At 39.4% G+C, this 24,111-nt stretch overlaps 1 protein-coding gene across 1 annotated transcript in view; it reads left to right on the top strand.

Annotated features, from left to right (window-relative positions):
* SLCO5A1 (solute carrier organic anion transporter family member 5A1) overlaps nucleotides 1-24,111 on the top strand; it is a 74,184-nt gene that overhangs the window by 34,123 nt on the left and 15,950 nt on the right. The window contains exons 3-6 of the mRNA XM_057363918.1: nucleotides 3,620-3,840; nucleotides 11,066-11,230; nucleotides 14,576-14,774; nucleotides 23,467-23,626. Coding sequence (XP_057219901.1) covers nucleotides 3,620-3,840; nucleotides 11,066-11,230; nucleotides 14,576-14,774; nucleotides 23,467-23,626 — 745 coding nt within the window. The remainder of the gene's footprint in view (nucleotides 1-3,619; nucleotides 3,841-11,065; nucleotides 11,231-14,575; nucleotides 14,775-23,466; nucleotides 23,627-24,111) is intronic.

Raw genomic sequence — 24,111 nt, 5'->3', positions numbered from 1 at the left:
TCATTAGTTGTGGAGTAGCCCTTGGCAGTCTGTCAGGTGCTTCGAATCAAATTATCTTTTGCTGACGCTTTTCTGAATGTTTTCCTTGTTTAGAATTTGTTTAATATTGGATCTTCCTATATAGTCTTTCATCAACATTCCACACAAGAAGTTTAAAGGAATTCCTTCGGCATTGTCTGGTCCTTCCTTAGCTTTAATTGCTTTATTTGCGGTCCTACGGTTTGTGCGGATGCCTTTGAGGTATTCTTCTGCGTATTTTCTTTGACTTTAGRAGACAGAAAATCAAGGGCTTTTTAATTAATATAGCTCCTGTTCTGACCTCTCGATTTCCCATTGTAGGTGTCCTTATTATTTTTGATACTATCTTTTGTCTGTTTTCCAATTSTTTGATATTTCTCCAGGAAGTTGTAAGTGTAGATGGTGAGATAATTGCATCCAGTGCTGCATTTGTGACATCTTCAGCGTTTGGTATGCTATCATAATGGTCCCTTTGGATTTGATTTCATCTTGTGCTACATTACAGGCCCTGTCTCCTTTGCTGTTTCCTCCTGAGTGGGTGGTTGCAGATTTCTGCATATTATTGCCACAGATTGTTTCTTTGATCAGTGCCTTTGCAGCTTCTGCCTTTGAGATCCTGGAAGGGATGTTGCTACATTTTTATAGAGACTACCGATTTATTCCGTCTGACAGTGCTGACTAATCCTCCTAAAAGTCTGCTTTCTAATCCATGTATGTTATCAGCTAAAATGAATGAACAGAGGATTTTCTGTTTACATAATATCAAAATTAGTCAAAACTTTCAGTCACTTATATTTGCCTTGCAAAAGCTTCCTGTAAGCTTCTAATAAAAATAGTGTTACACATGGYTGTTTATTTGTTTGCCTGTGTGTAATCCTTTACCATACAAAGCATTGCATACAGATTTGTCTTCATTAAAAAATACAGTTTGCAATATCTTTGCATTACAAATATGAGGCCAAATGCTTTTTGTTTCTTATGCAATTCTGTCTACTCAGAATTTAAAATGTTTAAARTTTGAACAAATATATGATTAGTAGTGTAAAGGTTGTACAAAAATTGTTCTTGTGTTGGCTTTGCATGGCAAGGTTTWGGTAGTGGGGAGGCTACAGAGGTGGCTTCTTTGAGAAGMTGCTGGAAGCTTCCCCTGGGCCTGGGAGAGCCAATGCCAGCCACTTCAAGAGGAGTCTGGCCARCATTGAGACCATCAAGTGCTGGTGACATATTTGAAACAACATATTTAAGAAAGGGAAAAAATAAAGACATATGCAACACCAGCAGCAGTTGGAAGAGTATGGAATGAGAATATGTGATAGAAATAGCTCTGCAGACCCTGAGGTCAGTGAAGGAGGAGGAGGAGGAGGAGGAGGAGTTTTGGGTACTCCAGGTGCCAGAGCAGAGGTTCCCCTGCAGCTAGTGGGAGCCTTTCATTACATTTTCCCTCCCCTGTCCTGCTGAGGATGGGGAATGGTGACATTGGTGGGCACCTGGCAGCCAGCCAGGGTCAATGCACTGTGATTCTGGAAATTGGATTGAAAATGAAAAAGCTTTCATTGTTGTGGTTGGTTTTTATAGTAACATGATTGACTTCATAGGAATCTCCAAACGCTAGTGTAGATTCATGTAGTAGGTTGGCTTTGGCTGGCTGCCAGGTGCCCACCAAGTGCTGTCTCGTTCCCTGTCCTCAGCAGAACAGGGAGAAAATACAATGAAAGGCGATAGATCRAGATGAGGACAGGAAAAATCTTCACTAATTACTATTTTGGGCCAAGCAGACTTGACTTAGGGAAATTAATTTATCACCAATTARTAACAGAATAGGACAGAAAGAATTAAAAAGCAATCTACAAGCACTTCTTGCCCATTCCTTCCTTCTCCCAAAGTTCAGCTTCACTCCTGACTCTTCTACATCCTCTGCTAGAGTGATGTAGGGTGCTGCGGAAAGGGGGCTGTGATCAGTTCATAACATTTTGTTGCTCCTTCCTCCAAGTGCTCTTTCTGTGCTTCAGAAAATCTTTTGTTAACTGCTTCAGCRCGGGTCCTTTCCRTGRGTGCAATCCTTCAGGARCAGAATGCTCCAGTTTGCAGCATCCCCCATGGGTGTCATGTCCTGTCTGAAACATGCTCCTATGGGGGCTTTTCTCCACAGGCCACAGTTCCTGCTGGAGCCTGCTCCAGTGTGGAATCTCCACAGGCTGGAGGTGAATAYCATGGTCTTGTCCTGGGCCTGCAGGTGAATCTCTGCACCTGGAGCCCCTTCTCCTCTTCTGCTCTCACCTTAGGTCTGTAGGGCTGTTTCTTTCATATTTTCTCGCTCTCTTCACACAGTTGCTGTGCAATGTTTTTTCCCCTTTCCTTAATACGGGGGCACAGAGGTGCCACAAGCATTCTGATGGGCTCAGCATTGGGTGGTTGTGGATCTGTTTTAAAACTGGCTGGAGCTGTCTATGTCCAGCATGAGAGGCAGCTTCTCACAGAAGCACCCCTGCRGTCCCCACTGTGCTACCAAAGCCTTGCCATATAAACCTGGTACAATGAATCTGTAGTGAAAACTGCACTTTCAGTATGTAAGAACTCTGTGTGTGGATTCTGAGGTTGTCTTGATTCTGAGGTTGTCTTTCTTTGTGGAACCTGCTATGAGAGGTTAAATCTTCCCTTAGTCTTTCACTGTTAGAGGAGAAATTATGTTACCTGACCCTCTGCTATCAGTATTCTGGCTGCTGACTCTAGTTAACTCTTTCTAGAACTTTCTAGTATGGCCCTTTTGCCCATCCGTGGTGCTGCGGTGAAGTTCATAAGCTTTTTGGCCATGGGAAGGATAACTGTATTCCTGGGGCTGAAGAGCTCTTTTCTGTATCCCACACATTGTCCCTTCTGTGGATATGTCCCAGATCATTCCCTAASAACCAAGGGATAGTTTCAGGGTTGTTTTTATTTCCCATATTTRAAAGACAGAGGGAGAGAAGAGGAAATTGTTTCTGCAGGCTGTTTCAGATTGTGGTCACAGAGCAGAGTTTTGGGCATAAACCCTGCCATGAATTGTAGCACATCAGTTGGTTACAATCAGGCTTTGGGAACTCCTCAGTTGTGAAGGGAGAGAATTGAACAGTCAGGGCAGTGAGAGGTAGGCACTGGAATGCAGAACAAATTTAGCTCTGGTGTATCTATCAGGACATTCTRTCTTCTTATGCCATGGAATGCTTTTTTTTGTGTGTTGTGTAGAGAAATAATGTATTACTTTACTGAGAATTATCCATGAAAGGCTAAGTGAAAGGGAGTATCTACTTCTCATCACTTGGTATTGAACAAGTACCAAAGCTGAAAATTTGTGGGAACTTAAAGCTGACACTCTGTAATAAAATTTGATGGGTTCTGGATAAATACCTTTCAGTAAATAAGCCAACAGAAACATCTTCTGATTAAGGAATTTAGTGCAGTGAAGGCTTTCCTCCACTCCAATTATTTACTCTTAGTGTCAGTTTTTCATACTTYGCAAATGTGTCTTTCCAGCCAGTGCAGCCTCTAATAGTCATTTGATTTTCGTGATTTATTTCATGTAATGTGTTTGCTTCTATTTCCATTCCTGTTTTCCTGTCATTAGGTGGAGTGGATTTCTCCTTTGTGCCATTGCAATGCTCCTKGTGATATTTCCCATGTTTACCTTTCCAAAAAAGCTCCCTCCTCGACATAAAAAAAAGAAAAAGAAGATGCACTCTGATGGTATTTCAAGTGATGATGACGTGATGAAAGAGAAAAGCAGTAGCAAAACAGAAACAGACAGTTCAGTTTCTGCCTCTATGGGATTTGGAGAGAATGTTAAAGGTAAAGTTCTTTTTAAATTTTTAAATGCTTTAAATTTTGCTTGCGGAATCATCTAGGATTGTGTGAGTRTAACTGACGCAGTTTTGACATCCTATATTTGCTGTTTTTTTTGCTATTGAGATTTTAATAGATGGTCATCCTCTAAAATGACAAWATGAATTGTTGATGTGGTTGTGTACCTATAACAAGCAGGTATTTCCTCTGGTTATAGGACCCCTATTACCACATGTATTTGTAAACCTTAGCGTTAGTAATTGTCACATTGCTTTATAAGCTGAACTTCATGGAATGAAGTGCTCTTCTACAATATTAGTGAAACAAGTAGAAGGAATTCTGGTATGTGAGTTCAATTGCATTTATGCATTTGGGTAAATTCATAAAGATTATTTGTTTCATATTCCTTTCCTGTCTGTTTTGTACTGCAAGCTGTTTTCTGAAGGCTAAGACAAAACCTGTGCTAATTTTGAAACAAAAAGAGATCAAAAGATTGGCAGGTAATAGAGATCTTTAGTTTTTTCGAGGAATAACCATTAATGTAAAATCTAATAGTAAGTAATAATCAATGACAAGTTGCCTGGGGAAGAAGGGCAGTATTGCTACAAATTGTTAATTGTGAAGCAAATACAATTTAAATTGACAATACAGCCCTAACAGTATCATAAAATGGAATAGTATAGGGCAAGAGTGAATGTTGATATCCTTGTGTTGTCAGTGCTGTTGTGTTCTCCTTGGAGTCTATGATGCAGATGCTGCTCGTGCCATTTCATGGTAGCCTGATGAATGCAGTGGGACTGGGAGAGAATATGAGGTAGCTGTTGTACCATCAGACATAATTTGAACTCAAAACTTTTAAGTGTTTGTTGAAATAGACGTTAGTGTTACTTTTTAATTGGATTTCAGTCCAGACTATAATGATTGSCAGATTTTTTAATGACACATTTATCATTGCTTTTTATGCAGAGTACACAAGGCTTGGCAAAACCAGCTGATTTTAGACTAAACCCAGTGAAATTCTAAGTTATGTTTGCACACCTACCTATTGATTTGCTGGTTCTCTCTGGGTACCTAAAATTACTGTTAATTTCTACAGAAGTAAAGAAAAAGAGGACACCATAACTTTCTTGGGGTGATTTTATTAGCTTACAAATAAGCTTCTTAATCAAGGTACAAAGGTAGCAAAGAGCAAACAAGGTACATATTAGATATATCAAGCCATGTTCTCCTTTTGTTGGCAAAGTAGTAGAAAATGTGGTAGAGAAGCAAGAAAAGCATGTTCCTTCCTCCTCTGAAACTCTTTGTTCTCCATATTTGTGAGTCCCAATGCATAACTTTTTTTCTCCTCAATCCATACAACTAGTTGTGGGTTTTATTTGCCTTCTGACCTACTGRCCTTTGATTAGTGGAAGTAGTTCAGGTTTACTCCTGTCAAGATTTTCCCACTGACATAGGGAGTTGGGAAAGGGGAGTCCAGTCTTTGCTGCACTCCTTCCTAATCGTTGCAGGCAATGTCACAGCAGAGGGACTGCTTCACCCTTAGGTGTGAAGGTACAGGTAAAGATACAGGTATACAGATAACCTGCATCTGGGTGAGTTTGCTGATGCTGGTTCTCTGATCTGGTGCATAATTTCACCTTCCAGGCCACGTAGACCCTACATGCAGAGCACAAACAGAGAAAAATATTTGCTTGGGAGAATGTTTCCTATGACTTTTTTTACAGAAATAAAAACTTCTGTATGTGTCATTTTTGCATGTGTTTCTTTGGTATATATCTGCCTAAATGTATACCATACATTCCATAAAATTCTGTATTAATATRTTAATGGAGCTACCAAATTGGAGCTTTTACTATACAAAACTTTAAATTTTGACTAGAGGAGAAACTTYACCACATGGAACAGTGAAAAGAAACATGCCAGAAAGATAGCAAGTGAGTTGAGATAAGCAGTAAAAAGTATTTTGCTATAAGCTGATAATAGCTTTCCCATTYGGTGTCATTTACCCTAGCAAAGAARGCCTGCAGCAGGAATGCACTATCATTTAATTATTTTTCAAGTTTAAGTGGGCTTTATGGARTAAGATCATGCCTCAAGCTCCTCAGCTGAGGTAATTTTGTTTATAATGGGAAGGAAAAAAGGATCATATGTGCCTAAGTCATTTAGCATTGCTTCTTCCGATATGCAGTGAACATTTTATACTTCCCATTGCATTTCAGAACTTCRTCTTTTTATAGCACTGTGGGCAGAAACTCCATTTAGGCAGTAGCCAGGAGACTGATGATTTAGTAGGTCATATCTTCTTTTCTGTACTAATAAATATCAATGATGTCATAGTCTGCCATGACAGAGGTCAGTACCATCAAATCTCTTATGTCCACGCAGCTTTGTTAAGGAAAGTTAACTGTTTTGTTCTTCCAGTATTGTGTCCTCTTACCTGGAAAGCCTGGCAAAATTGTTTTTGCTTTGTTGTAACTTGTCCTAATTTCCCAATTAATTCTCTAGGAGAATGAAAAGGTATCAAAAAGTCACAATGAGAGTCTTTCTTTTCTGACAGCATAGGCTAAAGAAATAAACCAAAACAGTTCTATCTGCAAGTAACCTCAAACTTCAGTGACCTGAGTTAAATTTTGGCCCATGGTAGAGCTGAGATCAGATAAAAATACAGATACGACTTCCCTTTTTCACATGTTTCAAGTTGCAGGGGCTCGGAATTCAGTCTTTTCTTACTTGTGTTTCAAGTAGAAAGTGTGAATTGAAGAATGCTTCTGAGTCAGGTATCAAAAGTATTAAATAGAACAGTAAGTAGGTCACAGRAGGAAAAAAATTGGATGTAGTTTGTTGGGAAAAATAGAGGTAGTGTAGATAACATGAGCTAGAGGAGATTTATAATGAAGAAACCACGGTTCAATTCCATATGTGCAGATACCACATGAATCTGAGCTGACAAAACCACTGTTTTCATKTATTACCTAAATACCCTCAGGGTTTTGTACCATGGAAATCGTATCTGCAGTCCCTTTCACTTAGCACTATAATGAAAGTTACTGTGCAATTGAATAAAAGAGCAGTGTGAAGAAAGCAAATATATATGTTACCTAAAACAGACGGATCTAATCTGAATTAAATAATTAATCTAATTAATTACATGTATTATGTAGCCTTTGGGGATTTTTTTGTTTTGTCCCTATGTACAGCCCTTTCTTAAATGTATAATATTCCCATCTACCTTTTCACATCTACCAGCTGTCGTATGCCTTAGTCAGTCCCTGTGAGGAAGAGAGACAGGATAATAATGATTGTCAGGGCATCAGCAAAGATAAAAGAAACTCCTGAGGGGCTCGTGGCTGCAAAATAAGTGCACTGAAGTGCTTTACCAAGGATCTGGATTGGAGATTTTGTGCCACCTGAAGCTTGGTTGACAGGGATCAGCAGAGGAGGGGACAGTGGTCTGTATGWGGGCACTGTAAATGTCAGAGGGTTCAGCAGACCATGGGCTGGAGATCTTGCAGTGCCACTGACCTTGAGCAAGTCACTCCCCTCTTGTCCTTTCTTAGGCCATCCTGAAGAGCTCAAAATAGAAAAGACTGGCATAGCTCCATGCAGTGGTGAGCAGTGCTAACTGGAGCCTCRAGGAGCTGCTCTAAATCAAATTAAAATAAGTAATATTCACATCAGACTGATTCTGAACTCCTCCACTGCTGATGGGATCTTAGTGGCTGTTCAGTGGTCCAGCCACCACCCTGGTGCTTAAGTCATGTCCCGAGAGTTGAATGAGGTTGTTTAAATGGTGCATGAGTAGATAACGAAATGCRTGGCAAAGTACTGTTCTAGAGATTAGTGATTAGCTCCATGCAGGATATATTGGAAGTAGTTGTGTGTCACTTTGCTAATTTCCATTTTGATAAACAAACCTGAAATTGTGTCTCAAATCTTGGCTCTGCTTTGTACTGCACAAGAGTGGAATCTGCCCCTGAGAGCTCGGTGTGGAGCCAGCCTTCTCCAGAGCTGCAGCCTTGGGTAGTGCTGTCCAGACTGGGACCCCTAGCAAAAGGGAATTCTTCTAGCTAATATCTTCTTCACTCATACAAGGGACTTTTCTGATGGACTGCAAAAGGACAGTACTGTAAACAGGAATGATTTATTCCCCTGATTGTATTCATTGCATTGCCTTGGGCTGCATGTGCAGGAACAGGGATAAAATAAACTATATTAAATGTTGAAAATGAGGTGAAGTCAGAATTATTTGAGTTTTTATAGAAATTGGGTTTACWGTGGTTTAGAAGTTTTCCTTACTGAAATATTTATTAATTACTTGCAGAATTTTCTTTTCCCTTATCACGAATYAAGCAGTGGTCCAGCAAATGAGTGAAAGAAAAATGAATACTGACCAGAGAAAAAATACTGTCAAAGATCATGAAAGGAATAAAAAGTTATCAGTAGACTAGCAAACCGGTCCAGCAAGGCAGGTTTCAATTTACTCTTAGTTAAATACTAGGTTATTGGGGAAAAACAATGATGAGGATGTTTAAGATTTGAGTACTGCACAGAAATATCGACATGTTTGCAGCCATGCTGAAAGATTATTTTTAGTTCTAGGAGTGTGATTGATAGAGGTTTAGATGACAGAATGAGGGAAAAAAGCAAGTTCTGTAGCTTTGTGTCTGATGCCCATTGGCAGAAACACCCGATGCCTTTTGAAGATGTCTCTGCTAAAAATCAAACCTGACAGGTTTAATAATGGCCTTGAAATCAAAGCCTAGGCCAATGGCTAGCCACACAAAAATTTGACATAGAAATGTTTTAAAATCATGATTAATTATGTAGTATAAAGTATCCTTAAAGTTTTTAGCATTCTTGCTTTTTACAATTACTGTGGTTGAAAGATAATGAGTTACTTAATAGTACCTTTCTATTATAGGTTTTTAAATTCAGAAGTGTRGTATAGGTGATGTCCCACAGCATTTCATGGTCATTATGGGAGGAAATCAGGGAAAACCTAACTCTGAATATGTATTTTTATTTCCAAGGTTCTTACTATATAACAGCATTCCCTTGTATGCCAAACATTTGCTGTTTATAAATCATAAAGAGTTTCAACTCTCAAGTKCTCCAGGTGGTGTGTATTAGTGCAGTGTGCAGAAATAAACTMTTCATTTCACACCAAAATTTACAGTAATCAGCAAAGCTGTTCTCTGAAGATCCCTCCACACGGGTGTAAGGGAACTTGTGCTTATTCCAAGACACTAAGTTTTATCTACTTATCAGTAGAAATCCCATTTCAAAATGCTAATTAGTTTTGAAATGAATAATGGCCTTTAGCCTGAGTGCTCAGATGAGATAAGTAGGAGTCAACAGAAGTACAGCTCTACATAAGAACACCAGAGCAAAATGTTCATTAGCTCTGCAGTTCTTTGCCAAATTAATTCTGTAGCAGACTGAAACTTCTAAACCAGACATTCTSCTGAAGCTCAGTTTTACCAGGAAGGGCTAAACTTTACCAGGTATTATGATGTCTGGACCAGACTTTAAATTAATTGGTTTAGCAAAGATCTTCAGTTCAGCTCTTGGCCAAGAACTACCAGTTAATTTCTACAAAGAGCACTCAGTTCATCATCCTAATAATCTTTCTCTCTTTGATGATACCTTATTTTCTCTATTATTTCTACATCTCTTATTTCTACATTTTCAGCCCAGGTGAGCAGCTGCCACCAAGTAGCTCTATTTCCAGCAGGACCAGTCCTTCTTTCTACTTCCTGACTCCTTTCTCATAGCAGCATCAGCATGGTCATAACTGCTTGCTCCTGTTGCTTCTATTGCAAACAGCAACACTTTAATTTTTTTTAAGCTGTAGGTAGTAAAAAAATTAAGATTTAAATATATGAGTGCTTTTTAATATGATTTATTCATTAGTTATTTCCACCAAATTTTGTATTTAACATTTAATATGTTTTTTCGTAGAAGCAGCAGGAGAGCATTTGACTACATTAAAATTATAAACCCAGTACTCATAATGAATTCAGTATAAATTTTGACAACTGGCATAAGCTAAGACTGGATGCAGTCAGAGAACTTAAGTGCTAATTTGCAGCCTGACAAGTTTTGACGTGACAAGTGAAATTCTGTTTGCTTTTATACGGATAACCTACTGGAGTCAGTGGAGAAAGTGAGACAGATTTTTGTCTTGACAACTTTTAACATCAATAAAATTCTCAGTTGTTCTTGCTCARCATGTATTTCTAATGGGTACTCTTGTCACTGAATTCAACTGGCTTTGATTCAAGCACTATTCCATTTCTGTACCAAGTGAAAAGCAAATGAAAAAAACCCTGAGCTATAGTAGGTTAGATATAACACTTAAAAGAAAATCTGATCTTGGTAAAAAAAAAGCCCCAAGGAAAGAAAGACGTGTTTAAAATCACAACATCTAATCCAAAAAAACTTAAGTGCTGAATAGAGTGATGATAATTTGACATTGCTGCAGGACTAAATTAAAAGTATGTAACTGTTTAATTTAACTACAGTGCTGAATTTCATGGGGGTTTAATATTTGATTTGAGAGTAATTGCAACATCTATTATTACTTTTTCAATTTAAGTTAATGACGCACTCTCATTTTTAATTGATTGTTTTATGCCTTCTGAGAATATTTATTGAGTTGCTTGTAATGTATATGGAGATTCCTTGATATCATTGATGTAATTCTTTCATTGTGCTTTGTCTGCATCATTGTAAATGCTTCTAAATCATATAGAAAAATGTATAACTTGAAGCAGAGAGTAACAGGGGAACTATAGATCTTTTTTCCTCCCATGGAGTGCAAAACTCAGTACTGTCGATTCAGCAGTGTGATATGTGTTATCTCACAGAAAATCTCAAAATAAGACACCAGAATAATTCCAAAATCACTACATGTTATTGCTGKTTTTTATTGCTGTTTTTCTTTCTGTTATGGTGTTACTGTGTAAGCCCTGTTCCTTCAAATGGTGCAATACAYACCTCGGTTGTGTTTGTGCCAAGTGGGACTGTGGCCCTGGGCARTGCAGTGACAGGGGTCAGAGCAGAGAGCAAGGGCTGTAATCCCACTCTATGTGCCTAGCAAATGTACCAGCTGCTAGCAAGCCCTTACTGCCAGTCCGTCTCAGAGGAARTCAATTGGTTCTGTTTCGGTTTGCTTTTGTTTCTCACTCATTGTTTGTAACATTCGTTTGTCATTTTTGTCATTTTATAGAGCTTCCAAGAGCAGCTGTCAGGATCTTAAGCAACATGACATTCCTTTTTGTGAGTTTGTCATACACAGCTGAGAGTGCCATTGTCACAGCTTTTATTACCTTCATTCCCAAGTTCATCGAGTCACAGTTTGGCATCCCAGCTTCCAATGCCAGCATCTACACTGGTAAGGCATTGTCACATGGTGTTACCTTGCAAGGGTTGGCTTTAGCTAATGAAATGAGTCAATGCAGGAGTGAACCAAAAATTTGTTCGAACAGGTGATGCATTTGGGTAGATATTCAGACTGTTTTTTGATGTGTGTTTTATGTATTTAGTAAAATGTGAACCCATTTATGTTGTTAAAGGGCTGGATTTTTTTTTTTTTTTTTGCATAAGCTTAGACAGATGTTTTCTCATCTGTTGATGATCTCCAAGGGGAAAAAAACCAACAAAAACAAGCTTAGAAAACACATAGACATTACTGCAATTTGTGTGCTTTAAAAGATCTCTTTAAACTGTTCTTATTTTCTGTGTATTTTACTTCTTCTTTGATCTTTAAAATATTTTTTCCCCTCAGTGACAGGTTGTTTATCTGTCCCATCCTTCAGCTATTTCTCTTCTCCAGGGTGGTGTTTTTTTTCCTTATTTACATATTAACATTTAGACAACAATCTAGTTAGAATTCCCAAAATTCTCTTCTACTTTTCAGGAGATTTCAGGAGATCCCTATTTTGCAGGTGTGGCACTTCCCTGCTGCCACACCAATGTACCACCACATCCAACTTTTAATAGAGCTACAGACCACAAAACTTTAAGCTTCATGCTGCTGTGTGACTGGGAAGGTGGGAATTTCGCTGTTAAGAGAGACCAGAACATTGTGCAGAATCAGGGTCTGTGCCATGCAAATGAGTTTTCCTCCTCTTCTAGCTGCGTCAAAGACGTGTCTTTATAAGCATCTTTTTAAATTCTCCAGTGCTTCTCATATTGAATAGCTGCAAATTGCAAGGTGGGTTAGTTCTTTGCTCCCTCCTGCTTCCAGATACTCTGCCTGAGGAGTGATGGAGTAGAGTGAGTTGTGGGGATACAGGTGAAGTATGGAGTGAAACTGCTGTTAGGGTCATCTGTCAAAAAAAAGACAAAAAGTAGCAGAAGGAAGAAGGAAGGAACATAGACCTCACATGGGAAGAATTTGTCACTTGTAGTGGCTGGAAGAAATGCAAGGAATTTCTAGAGTGGAGGGGAGAAATCAGAGAGCACCATGTGGTGCTTTCTATTTGGGAGTTTCTGGGTTGAGATTTTTTTCAGGGCATGAAATCCCTGTGTTCTGCATATAARGAGGAAACATTAACTCATGGGACTGTGATGCTCTCTGAAGCTTAGGGTATCTACCCACACAGAAGTTTTACTGTAATGTCCCTTAATGGGATGGCTACACCGTAGCTTGCTTCATTCTCGGGATGAATCTKAAACCTTCTTGCCAGAAAAAATACTCAACAGCCAGTACATTAAAAGAGGTATAACTGGTGTGACTTTGCCCAGAGTGTGAAGTTATTAACACCTGTTGTTTTCTCCATTATAAATTACTTGATAAAGACTATTATAATGAACCAGAAGAAGAAGATGAAATATATCAGGCTGGATGTGCAACATGGACAAGTGAGCATTGCTTCTGCAAACCGTACTCCTAAACTTAGTATTGAAGCCAACAGTTGTTGGCTAGCAGTTGTTAGTTTTAGAAATATTTTTGTAGGAAAGATGGAAGAGGAAAACTTGGAAATTCTGTATTAGATTGCTAYTGTCTAATATAGTAAAAGACATGACAAGTGCACAAATTTTCTGGTTAGTAAAAGGAGAATTTACATTATTTACATTATACATCTGTGCTTAATACATACATTGCCAGCTAAGTACAAGTGCTTCCTGAATCTCTTCATATAAAGATTTTACTGGCAGTTTTTTGTCTCCTAAGCAGCAAATTCTTTAATTAAGTCTCAATTTCTTTCTGTTTTAAAACAACTCTGGCATTAATCATMATCAAAAAACAGTATGTGCCAAACWTCATGTCTTGAACTTGTGCAGCTTCAACATTTAATTTCTGCTCTTGGGAGAAAGACTGSTTTTGATTCTGTGAAGACTTATTGTTTAGAATCTTCCTCATGAACATTTTATTCTATACTGTCACATTTTATTCTATAATGTTGCGGGTGATGGCAATATAATTAAGGTGTCAGCTGGTTTTGCCTCTTATTCTTGCTTTCATAATCTCAACATTTTGATAAATATAATTTTGACCTTTAGATTATTAGCAGAGAATACTTCACAATAATCTTAAAAATATTTGCAAGTGGTAGTATTACTGGCTTCTTTAAAAGACCAACATTTCTGACAATTTGGATTATAAAGTTTAGCTACTCTGTAGATGCAGCTGCCAAAAGTAGTTCAAATTCCGTGTTTGTGTGGAATGCATCTTTATTGGCAAAGTCTTAATTTAAAGACTTTCTCACATGTCAGTGAGAAGCAAAAGACAAAGGGAAGAAAAGTGTAAGACATTTGCTGACTTACCTGACAGGTGAGGACAACCTGGTGATGTGTTTCTGCACCTTAAAACTGCAGCAGCAGAGCAGCAGAAATTTCATAGGCACATCTTTTGTGYCTTAAACTTACCCTAATTCTGTTATCTTAATGTCTTTAATTGTGTTTGATCAGTTTGCACTACTCATATCTGTGCTGAGATCAATTGGAGTGTGAAGCAGGAATTGTGGAATGATAAAATCATTAAGGTTGGAAAAGACCTCCAAGATCATAAAGCCCAACCTTTGACCAAACACCACTGCATCAATAAGTCACAGCAACAAGTGTCACTTCTGGTCATTCCTTGAGCATCTCCAAGGCTGGTGGCTCCACCACCTCCCTGGGCTGCCTGCTCSAATGCTTGAGCACCCTTTCAGTGAAGAAGTTCTTTCTAATGTCTAACCTGAACCTCCCCTGGCCCAGCCTGAGGCCATTTCCTCTTGTCCTGATGCTGATGCCTGGGAAAGTACTATTCAGCTTGAGGAAAGTAGCCAAAAGGCAGAATTTGCAGCCAGGCTCTTGTGTGCCCTCCCAGGTGGGCAGGGTTCTGGGTCYTGCCTGAGATTAGCACTTGTGTTCTGAATTAATCATGAGAGTAGGAAGAGGAAGATTTGTGTCCAAATCTGTATTTCTGTAAATTTTCAGTAGTTAAACTGAACCTGTATGTAGCCCTTCTCYCCATTCTAAAATAAATACAAAACAATGTTTCTGCTTGTAAGTACAATAGTTCTCTTATAGTGSTTGGGCTGCTGCTAATATGATAAGGAGGCTTTTATAAATTCTTTGACAACACTCCAGAGGTTTGAAAAGTCTGACTCAATTTGCTAGCAGAGAATCAGACAATGGAGATCTTAGTGCAGCATTTGCAGTCATCTAATTAGGGAATGAAACCAGTATTTATGTTTTRTACCATTTCTATAAGTCCTGTTTTAATGCTGTTCGAATTTCTTCCTGGCAGGTGTGATTATTGTCCCAAGTGCTGGTGTTGGTATTGTCCTAGGYGGCTACATTATAAAAAAGCTGAAACTCGGTGCAAGAGAGTCTGCAAAGTTGGCTATGATCTGCAGTGGGGTATCTCTGCTGTGCTTTTCAACACTCTTCATTGTTGGATGTGAAAGCATTAATCTAGGGGGCATAAATATACCTTACACAACTGGGTRAGTATCTTCTTGGTTGATTATCTGTGGCAGAAGCAGGTTTATTTCCAATAAGCTTGATCTRGTAAGGTAAAAACGCTGATAGCTGATGTACTAAGGAAGCCACATGTTCAAACGAGAATTCAGAGAGCATTGTGATACAAATACATGCTGTTAGTATGTGGCCCTCGTTTTTTGCATCTGGTTTATAATGCAGTTTGTRTGGTAACTCTCCTTTTTGAGGGGTGAGAAAATGCATCAGAATGGCATAGAGTGATRCAGAAAAATAGGAGTAGTGTCCTCTGTAGATTGCTTAGAATTTACTTAGTGTTTCAAAATTTTTCTTCTCATGAAAATTGTGAAAATACTAAGTGGATTATGAAGATTATTTCTGAATGGGTTTCTGAGTTATCACCATAATAGTATCTTAGGTCTACAGTCCCTATTTGAGAGGAATTACTTGGGCATGTGCTCTCAACATTAGTGGTGAGCCCCTTACTAGTTGTGTGAGTGCCCCCCAGCACTTGGTGGATCATCCTGAAGACAGCAACCAGACCATATTCCCTACAGTTATACAGAGAGTGAAGAAGACTGCAGTGACRAAGAAGTGTGGATATGGAAGGACTTGGGAGTGAGTAACTTAGGCTGTGACATTAARAAATGCATGGAAGGGCATACCAAAAAATAAAGGACATTTGGAGGGAAGACAGTGTAGTAAAAGTTGAGACATTTTCACTGGAAAGTGATTCCTTAGAAGCCTGATCATGAGCTTTCGTTTTCATTCTTATTTTGTACATGAGATTTCCCCCAAAATTGCCTTCTTCATGAAGGTTAAACACAAGAACAGAGTAAGTGTTTGGAGAGTGTGAACCTATCTGAAGCAATGTTTTTTCCCTTTGCTTTTACATCTCAGGCATGTCTGCCTTTTAATTATAACCAGGTGCTGGGTATGAGATCCATTTGTTGCTTTTAGGGCTCAGCTCTGGACTCTTAATATTTTGAAGAGAAAATAGAGTGTGGAGTGGGAAAAGAGATGATGAAAAAATACAGTGRGGCAGAGGGATAGCAAGTGAAAAACAAAGAGGTAAAATGGGAAGCAAGGGAGGAAGAAAAGAGGCACTGTTTACACAGAGAATGTTTTGCATTGCTTGTTGCTGGGTGTCACTACACTGCTGTCAAACCTTAATGCTAGAGCAAAGAAAACCAGCAACTGGGAGTCAAGAGCTGATGAAAAGCTGTTACTTCTTTGTATTCCTAAGACCTCGAGTTAAAGCTTGCTGCTGAGGGGCTGTCAGTAGAAGGAAGTAGCATGCTGATATACTCTCATCTGAGCTTAGAGGGCTGAAGAAGGAGAGAAGAGGGATGGGAAGGGGGTGGAATGTTTTGATTGTCCACCTGCTGGTAATGTTTGTGACAGCCTGGGGGTGTAGATGAAGAAATGAAAATTAATAGGAATGAAAACATAAATTTCAGATAGGAATTAGTCAATCTGTGTGGCAAGACAGAATGTCTCTGTCTGACTAATGAGAAGCTTGTACCTTTCTGTTTGGGGAAAAAGTCCCATTTGATTTCAATCTGTTTCTAAACTGAAGGCAAGGCATGCTATTGCCATGCAACACATAGCCTTCATGCTGGAATTGTAAGAGTATCTAATATTTTTTTAGTWAGTAATAATATTTGCAGTAAATACACAGCATGAATTGAAATAGGCATCAATTCACAGCTGTTGTGCAGGTCTGCAGTGGCATTAATTCCTTACCACTTTCGACTAATTGTTCTTATTGAGAAAAGAGGTGAGAARTAGTAATGGCAAAATTCTCACATTTGTTGATGTGTATAAACKCTTCAAAATCAGTGTAAGAATCATAKTGACTGTAATGTCATCAGAAAYTGAGAATTACCAGCATGTTATAACRCATGGTTCAGCYAGATTTTTTAAYATAGAGATCAAATCCACATTTATTRYCAAAATSATRKTAAAAAGGCAGCACTACACATAAATTAATCTTGAATATCTGACATAAAAATTGTCTTAATCTCCATGATCTATCATTTGATAGGTTCAAATCATTTACTCTTTAGCTCAGCCATCAAAGAATGTTGTTGGTCATAGAATAAAAAGCATGCTTTCATTTTGAGATTAATAAAACACATACTTCGTCCTCTACTTCAAAGTGCAGCATATGGYCATCAAAGCCAGTTCAACAGGCAAGATCGGATAGGGAAAGCAGCATCACTGCTTGATTTGGGATAAATGTATTGCACGATGCTCTACCTTAACATGGCAATGCCAGATCTGATATCTGAACTAGGTGCCCTGGCAGCAACCCAGAGATCTCAGCTGCATTGGGCAGTGTAGACATAYCCTGCAGGATAATCTCTGGACAGATATGTTCCTTTCTACTGTTTCTTATCCATTTAAATATACAGTTTTTTCTTTGGTGAACTGAGCCATAAACCACTACAAAGGAGAGGGATGAACTGTGTTTCAGTTAACATTGAAGTATATGCATACCAGTACTCAGAAAAATAGGCAAAGACATTTCATAATTCAGTATGTTTCATAACTCAGTATTTTTCTAACTGTACCGGCTGTGAGGAAGTGGATGGGACCTGGAGGCATGCACAGATTAGAATATATTAGAAAGGATTTTCTGCTGTTTTATGTTGGGCACAAGCAGTTTTGCTGTTGTTGGCGTGTCATCAGCATTTCTGTTATCAGGAAGATCAAGGGCACCTCTGTATTGTACATCTCAGCATTTTAGAACCTATTGTTCCATGCCCCAGCCTTGTTCTGAGGGCATGTTTGATATTTGAATTGCAGCATAAGGAGCCTTATGTCAATCTCTTCTCTTGCACCATAACAGCATCCAGGTGCAAAGTCTTGAATCAATGAATTGTCTTCTTGTCCAGATGGCTTTTAAATATTTCTTAGGAGGGAAGTTCCACAGCCTCCCTGGGCAACCTGTGTCACTACTCAGTCAGCTTCATAGTGAAAACTGTGCCCTGGTTTTATCAGGATCCTCCTGTGTTTCTGCAGAAAACAGGTGTCCATTGCTTCTGTTCCTGGCATTGGGCACCACCGAAGAGTGCCTGGCTCTATCCTCTTTGCAGCATCCCTTCAGGTATTTATAGGCATTGATGAAATCTTCCTGAGCCTTTTCCAGGCAGATGCTCCGGTCCTTTTGTCATTTTAGCAGACTTTCCCTGGTGTCTCTCYGGTATAACCATGTCTCTCGTTTAGTGGGGAACCCAGAACTGAACCCAGCACTGCAGATCTGGCCTCATCAGTACTGAATAAAAGGGAAATAGCAGAGATCAGCTGCTTTGGTTTTGTTCGGACCTGTCTCTTGCATATATTGTGCTATAAGGCAGCTGAACCAGGCTTTGTTTACTCAGTGACAGACTCCTGGATTAGTTCAGTTCCATCTCTCACATTTCTCATATGTAATGAATCAAAACAGACTGGTTTTGATTGTGTTGTTTTGGTGCAATTAAAGTCCAGTTAAAGCATGCAATTGACTAACTGAAGCATTTCACATTAAAAAAATATTTATATTCTTCCTCTTGTACCATCAGTTTGGGTTTCTGTTATTCTTGTATCTGTTTCAGTCCAATCAGCCAGTCGGATCCCTTAACTTGAAGGCAGTGACTAATTGGATCAGAACAATGACAACAAAGAAGGAATCCAGCTAACATAGTGAGAGGGTCCCTTGTTTGACAGCTACACAAAAATTGCATCATTGCTGCAATTCCAGCTGCTTGCCAACAAGGAGACTGCAGATCTCTGTCATCCAGAATGTCCTTCAATACCAAACCAAAAATACTGCTATCAAACTAAGATAATCCTTTTAACCATATAGCCCAAATACTAAGAGTATAGAAATTGCATAGTGAGGGGTTACCTCCTTCCCGTGTATTTCCTTGGTTCTGTAGGTTATTACAGTGATCTAAAGAAATATGAATAAAACCATATGCAAAATCAATTATTTGTTTAGATGTTACCAAAATACAGTCAGCTTTTTTTTTTTCTTTTTAACTGCATTTCATTTAAATTGTAGCCCTGTGGGAAGAGGGTCTAAATTTTTTTTGATATGTTCATTGACTGTCAATACAGTGATGTTTCAGTCCAAGCCTAAGTATGTGAAATAATAGGTCACAGCTCTAAAATCACCAGGCAATATATGCCATATTTCCCCTTTTTTCACTTTACTCCTATACCACAAACCTTCTCTGGAATAATAGTTGGAGACGAAAACATGATTTAGAAAAAAAATGTTAGAAACTAGAGTCCTTTTCATTGTTAGTCATATCTAATAACSGTTTTCCCTTTACCAGCTTTACTAGCATTGTGTCATGGAGACACAGAACAGTCTCCCTGAGAAGTGAACAAATGCARTTTRTCARATGGGGCTCTGGGTTTTGTCCCAGYRCACATTTAGCAAACTTGCAATTGMATCTYATTAATGGAAGARGTAGCATCATTGTTTGTACTTGAAAGAATAGTTCAGGAAGTTCTGTCATTTGGGGSTGGTTTCTGGTGGTGTGCTCATGCATTAGTGGTGTCCTTGGCAGCTCAGGTGCAGCAGTGTTGCAAGTTGGCAGCATCTGAACCTGCTGAAAGGAGCAGAGCAGCTCTTTCTGAGATATCCCATGATTCTACAGCAGCTTATGCATTGAAACCAGGCTGCTTTTCCTACAGATCAGCTCATCAGCAGGACTTACTAGCTTTGGTGCAATTTCCSTAAGAACCTGCTCTTAATGGCAGGTAAATCTAATGTGCTGTGCTGTAATTCAGGGATAAATGCTCTGTTTACCTTTGTGGAGAGTAGGCAGCCTTCCAGTGCCCGAAGGCAGGATCAGTAGAGTGCTTTGGTTCAGCTTACTTCCAGAAAAATACATACCTGCAAGAAAAAAAGACTCCTTCCTGAAAGAAGTGTTGAAGAAATCTGTTGTAGTATGTGCTGTATGGTTGATCTCATATGATTAAAATGGGGTTACRTAGTAGAGATTTCGTGTCCCCAACATCTGAAATGCCTTTGTCCTTCATTTGTTTCCCACCACTGGAAGAGGAGTGAACAGTGATAATAATGAAGATGAAAGCATGACTCTTAAAACTGTCTGATAATGAACTTTTGGAAATGCAGTGATTTCCTTTTGGAAATGCAGCAATGATTTTGTGTATTACATGTTCTTGAAAAGACGGAAAAACCCAAACTTCTCTGTGTGCAAGGTATTTGGTCTAAACAACAAAAAGGAATTCCCCAAATAAACCTTACAATGATATGCTGAGGAACAAAAGGTGGTGGAAGCTGGATAGACGGAGCTTGCAGTAGCTTGTTATTAATTTGAGCATATTTGCTTTGTGTATCTGTTAACTTAAGTCTTCTTCCAGGACGAACAAAAAAAAATGTCCTGAGATTAAATTATCACAGTGTTCTCAGTTCAGTTTGCAGTTTCATGCTTCTCATTTCTTGCATGCCTGATTTCATTCCCTTTTTTTTTTAAAGCTGATTTCCTAACCTCTGTGTCATGGTAATGTTCAGCAGTGCAGCTGAAGTGAGTTATCTGCGTAAGCAGAGTGAGACGGGAATGGGTTCTTCTGCCTATGAAACAGCCCTACCCATCTGTTGCTGAGAAGGGTTTTAGTTGATTGAGGGATAAGAGTCAGAAGAATTTGTGCTGCAGGATGGCAGATGTTGGAGAGTGGAACCCCAGCTGTGCCTTTCCCAGCAGTCTGGACTGTCCCTAGGCCTGGCCAGTGTGGCAGAGCCCTGTGGTGAGCAGGAACATGGGYACAAGGGTCTCCCAGGGAGGTCATGGAGTCTYTTCTTATGCAGAGTGTTCAGGCATCTGGGACATCAGCTCAGCAGGCTGACTAGGATTTCATAAAACTTCAAAAATGCTGCCTCTCCTGTTGGTGTGAAAAGCTTTTGTCACTGTGCTGCTGAAATCTGTATGTTCCCGAGGAACATTTTGATGATTTGGTGTTTTTTCCATTGGAGAAAAAGTTCTGTTGAGAGATTACTGGAAAAGGATGCCCCTTGCTATATGACATGTTGCTGCACACTGCTACTGAAATCCCACGGTATAATAAGACAAGTTTCACAKATAGCTGAGGTGACAGAGCCACTAYCAGTCCTGRTTATTTAATTTCCTTCYCAAGCTGCAACTTGTTTCTAAAATTTAACTTACTTGTTTATGGAGAAGGAAAGAAAACACTCAGAAAGGCTTTGGTTAGCATCCAGCTAGACCATAAAGTGTAAAGTAGCTCCAAGAGTTAAATTTGTGAACCTGGTTTGTGTGATCAGTAGACAGTCAAAAAATATTTGAAAGCCACTTAGCAATATTTAATTGCCTGCAAAAGTGCACAGCTGGGAAGACAAGCATGTTCAGCAAAAGCAAATAGTGGTGTATAGATACAAGAAAACCAGTCAAGTAGAATGCTCTGAGCASCAGTAATACTACTGAGTGTCACTAACAACAGGAGGTGAGGTGACACACATGGGTGACACTTGCTCCCTGCAGAATGGCTCCCGAGCTGAGTCTCTGSTCTAGTCAGGGGTAGAAGATGGGAACAGAAGACCATCCCTTGTGGTCCCTGAGGTAGCTGGGAGGTGCAGTAAATCTGCTGCTAGTTTATCTTCACAGTAGCCTTGCCCACCCATCACAGGTATGAAGACAAGCCAACGGCAGCCCTTGGTCTGCTGCCACGGCAATCTGTGTGCATGTGTACAGGATTTTGAGAATGCAGCCACAAACCCAATTCAGATTCCACTCAGCTCCTGGCTGGCTGAGGAGGTGCTGAAATTCCCTGGATATCTACTGATCTGCTTAGAGCAGAGGTACTTGAGGTAGTTTTAAACAGCAGTGGGCCATTGAGTAGCACTGAGAGCAGGGCAAATAAAGCAGAACAGTTAATTCAATATTACACTGTAGTGCCCGTGGTGGAGTGGTTGTGATTCCAGTATAATTCTCAGACATYCGTGTAGTTTCCAGTTCTCAAGGGCTACTGAAGTGAAGTAAGCTATGGTTTGCATTTTGGCCAAGACCAAGCATAGACTTCTGTAGTTCTAGGGAGGCATGTAGGTGAGCAGTGTTTAAGCTGCCTTGACTCAAGGCTGGGAAAGAAGCATTTGAAATACATCCAARTCCATAAGGGATATGTGTGTGTTTCCCATTAATACCCACTTYATTAGCACTGGCCACTGTTTAACAGTTACTGTGGAGGAGATGAAAACTACCTGACAGTGTGTTTGTGATAGGAGATCAGAAAATTGGTTGCTACACCTTCTGTGTGGTAGCCTCTCTCCAGCTGTTCAGAACTTAAAAGCTTAGAGAACCTCTGTGACAGAAAGTAACAATAAAACAGGGGGGTTCCTAAGTAACAGGAGAAGCTTCAGGGGAAGATGTTGATCTCAACTGCTTTCCCGTTGTCAATGGCTTGGAATTGCCTTATGCAGTGAAGAGGGAGTGTGGATGCCAAACTCAGGAGTCGTGATTTCTTTAGACAGGAAGGGATTTAGGGAATAAGAATTGGGGTTTTCAGCTTCAGCCAGCCCTATCACTTGGCAAGAGATTGGTATGAATAAGGTCATTCAGGTAAGTTTCTATTGCCTTAATGCATTCATATTGCTGAAAATATTTTAAACCAAGGTGAAATTACAAATGAGATGCAGAAAATTGAGCCAGTAATAAACCACACTGCAGTCTTGCTTTTCCACTTCTTAAAATTAACTTAGCAACCTGAAACAAGTCAGAGAATGTGACAAGTGTAGTAAAAATAGGTATAAATATAATATGGGCCGTATTAAAACTTCTCACTGGTTAAAATTTGGCTGCATGAGGAGTGCAGCAAATAACGTTGCATATATATATATGTGGAACAGTTGTGGCTGCTGAGCTAGCATATTCGGAAATAGTATGTATAAAAGATAATATTTCATTCCTGTACCTTCAGGTATTACTAGATGTGATTAGGTTACATTAATTAATATTAGATGTGGCTTATTTAATTGTAACTACAAGGGACAGGCTGCTCTTTGGTATGTGTGTTTCTTTCAGCTTTGAAATTCCCTTTAGTTCCTACATAGTGTATTACCAAACCCTTCAGGGGAGCACCTAGAAAGTTGGGCTTTGGCCAGATTTTGGGGAGTGGTCTGGGGAAGCTGAGTGGTGGTTCATTTACAGACATTTAGTAAAAGCACAGCAATCTTTTAGATTTAGTGAGTTTCCTGTAGATATCACGTATCACTATAAGTAATAAAAGCATTAAGTTTTCTGAACAGTTGTTGGTATGTGGGAAGAGATGCGTGTTAGTTCACCTTAGTTCACAGAATCCATACGTTTTGTCACTGAGTCTTTCATTAGTAATCAACAAGAAATTACTGCTGCTTAGGGTAGACATAGTGTCTTAACTAATAAAGGAAAAAAGCAAACCAGGGGGAAAATACATCTATTACATAGCCAAATATGATACAAATTTTAATATTTGGTATTATTTCTTCTGTCATGTTTTTAGTTGATGGCAAGGATGACTTGGGTGTTCTTCTCTATTGTTTAAGTCATGTACATAACCCAGAGTTAATGCAGTCTTTCTCTAATAATCARCTCTCAGTTCCAGAGTAAATGAGTAGGTTGTTTGTTCCTTCTGTACAGGAGGATATAGATATCTCTGCGTGCTCTACTAGCATGTTCTTTTTCCTTTCTTCAGTCCCACTCTTGCCATGGCCCACAGGAATCTGACTGGAAGCTGTAATGTTAACTGTGGATGTAAGATTCATGAGTACGAGCCTGTCTGTGGATCAGATGGAATAACATATTTTAATCCTTGCCTAGCTGGCTGCATCAGTGGTGGAAACCACAGCACAGGGGTAAGTGCTTCACCCACCATCCACACACAACCCCTGAGTAGCTCCTTGGGACCAGTACAGATCAAAGACTTCCCTGTTCCTAGCTAAAGCATCCCWCCTCTAAACTTCAGAGAAGTTCTCTACAGCTGACTTGTCCATCTCTGAGCCTTTCCATGTTTGGAAAGTCTGGTAATGCTATTATTGCATGGTCTCAACCCACTTCCTTTAGTTGTGTACCAATTATAGGCACAAGTTYATTTGTACCTAGTGAATCCTCCAGCTGAGTGAATGCAGAATGCCATGGGATAGGGAGGGCTGGTGTTTCCAGTACAGACCCCAAAGACCTTGGTGGCAGTGGCCTGCATACCTCCTGTTCCTGCAGGGCTTGGAGAGGCCTTGAGTCAATCTCATCTAATTCAGCTTTCTGCCCACACAGGCAGCCATGTCAAACTGCCTTTCTTCAAGCTCAGTCTTACCTTTTAGAGCAGTTTGTTTTTTTTTTTTTT

Source organism: Malurus melanocephalus, unplaced genomic scaffold, assembly GCF_030028575.1.
Source record: "Malurus melanocephalus ecotype Western Australia unplaced genomic scaffold, MMel_1.1 scaffold_32, whole genome shotgun sequence".
Taxonomy (NCBI): Eukaryota; Metazoa; Chordata; class Aves; order Passeriformes; family Maluridae; genus Malurus; species Malurus melanocephalus.
This window is presented reverse-complemented; position numbering and strand designations above follow the sequence as displayed.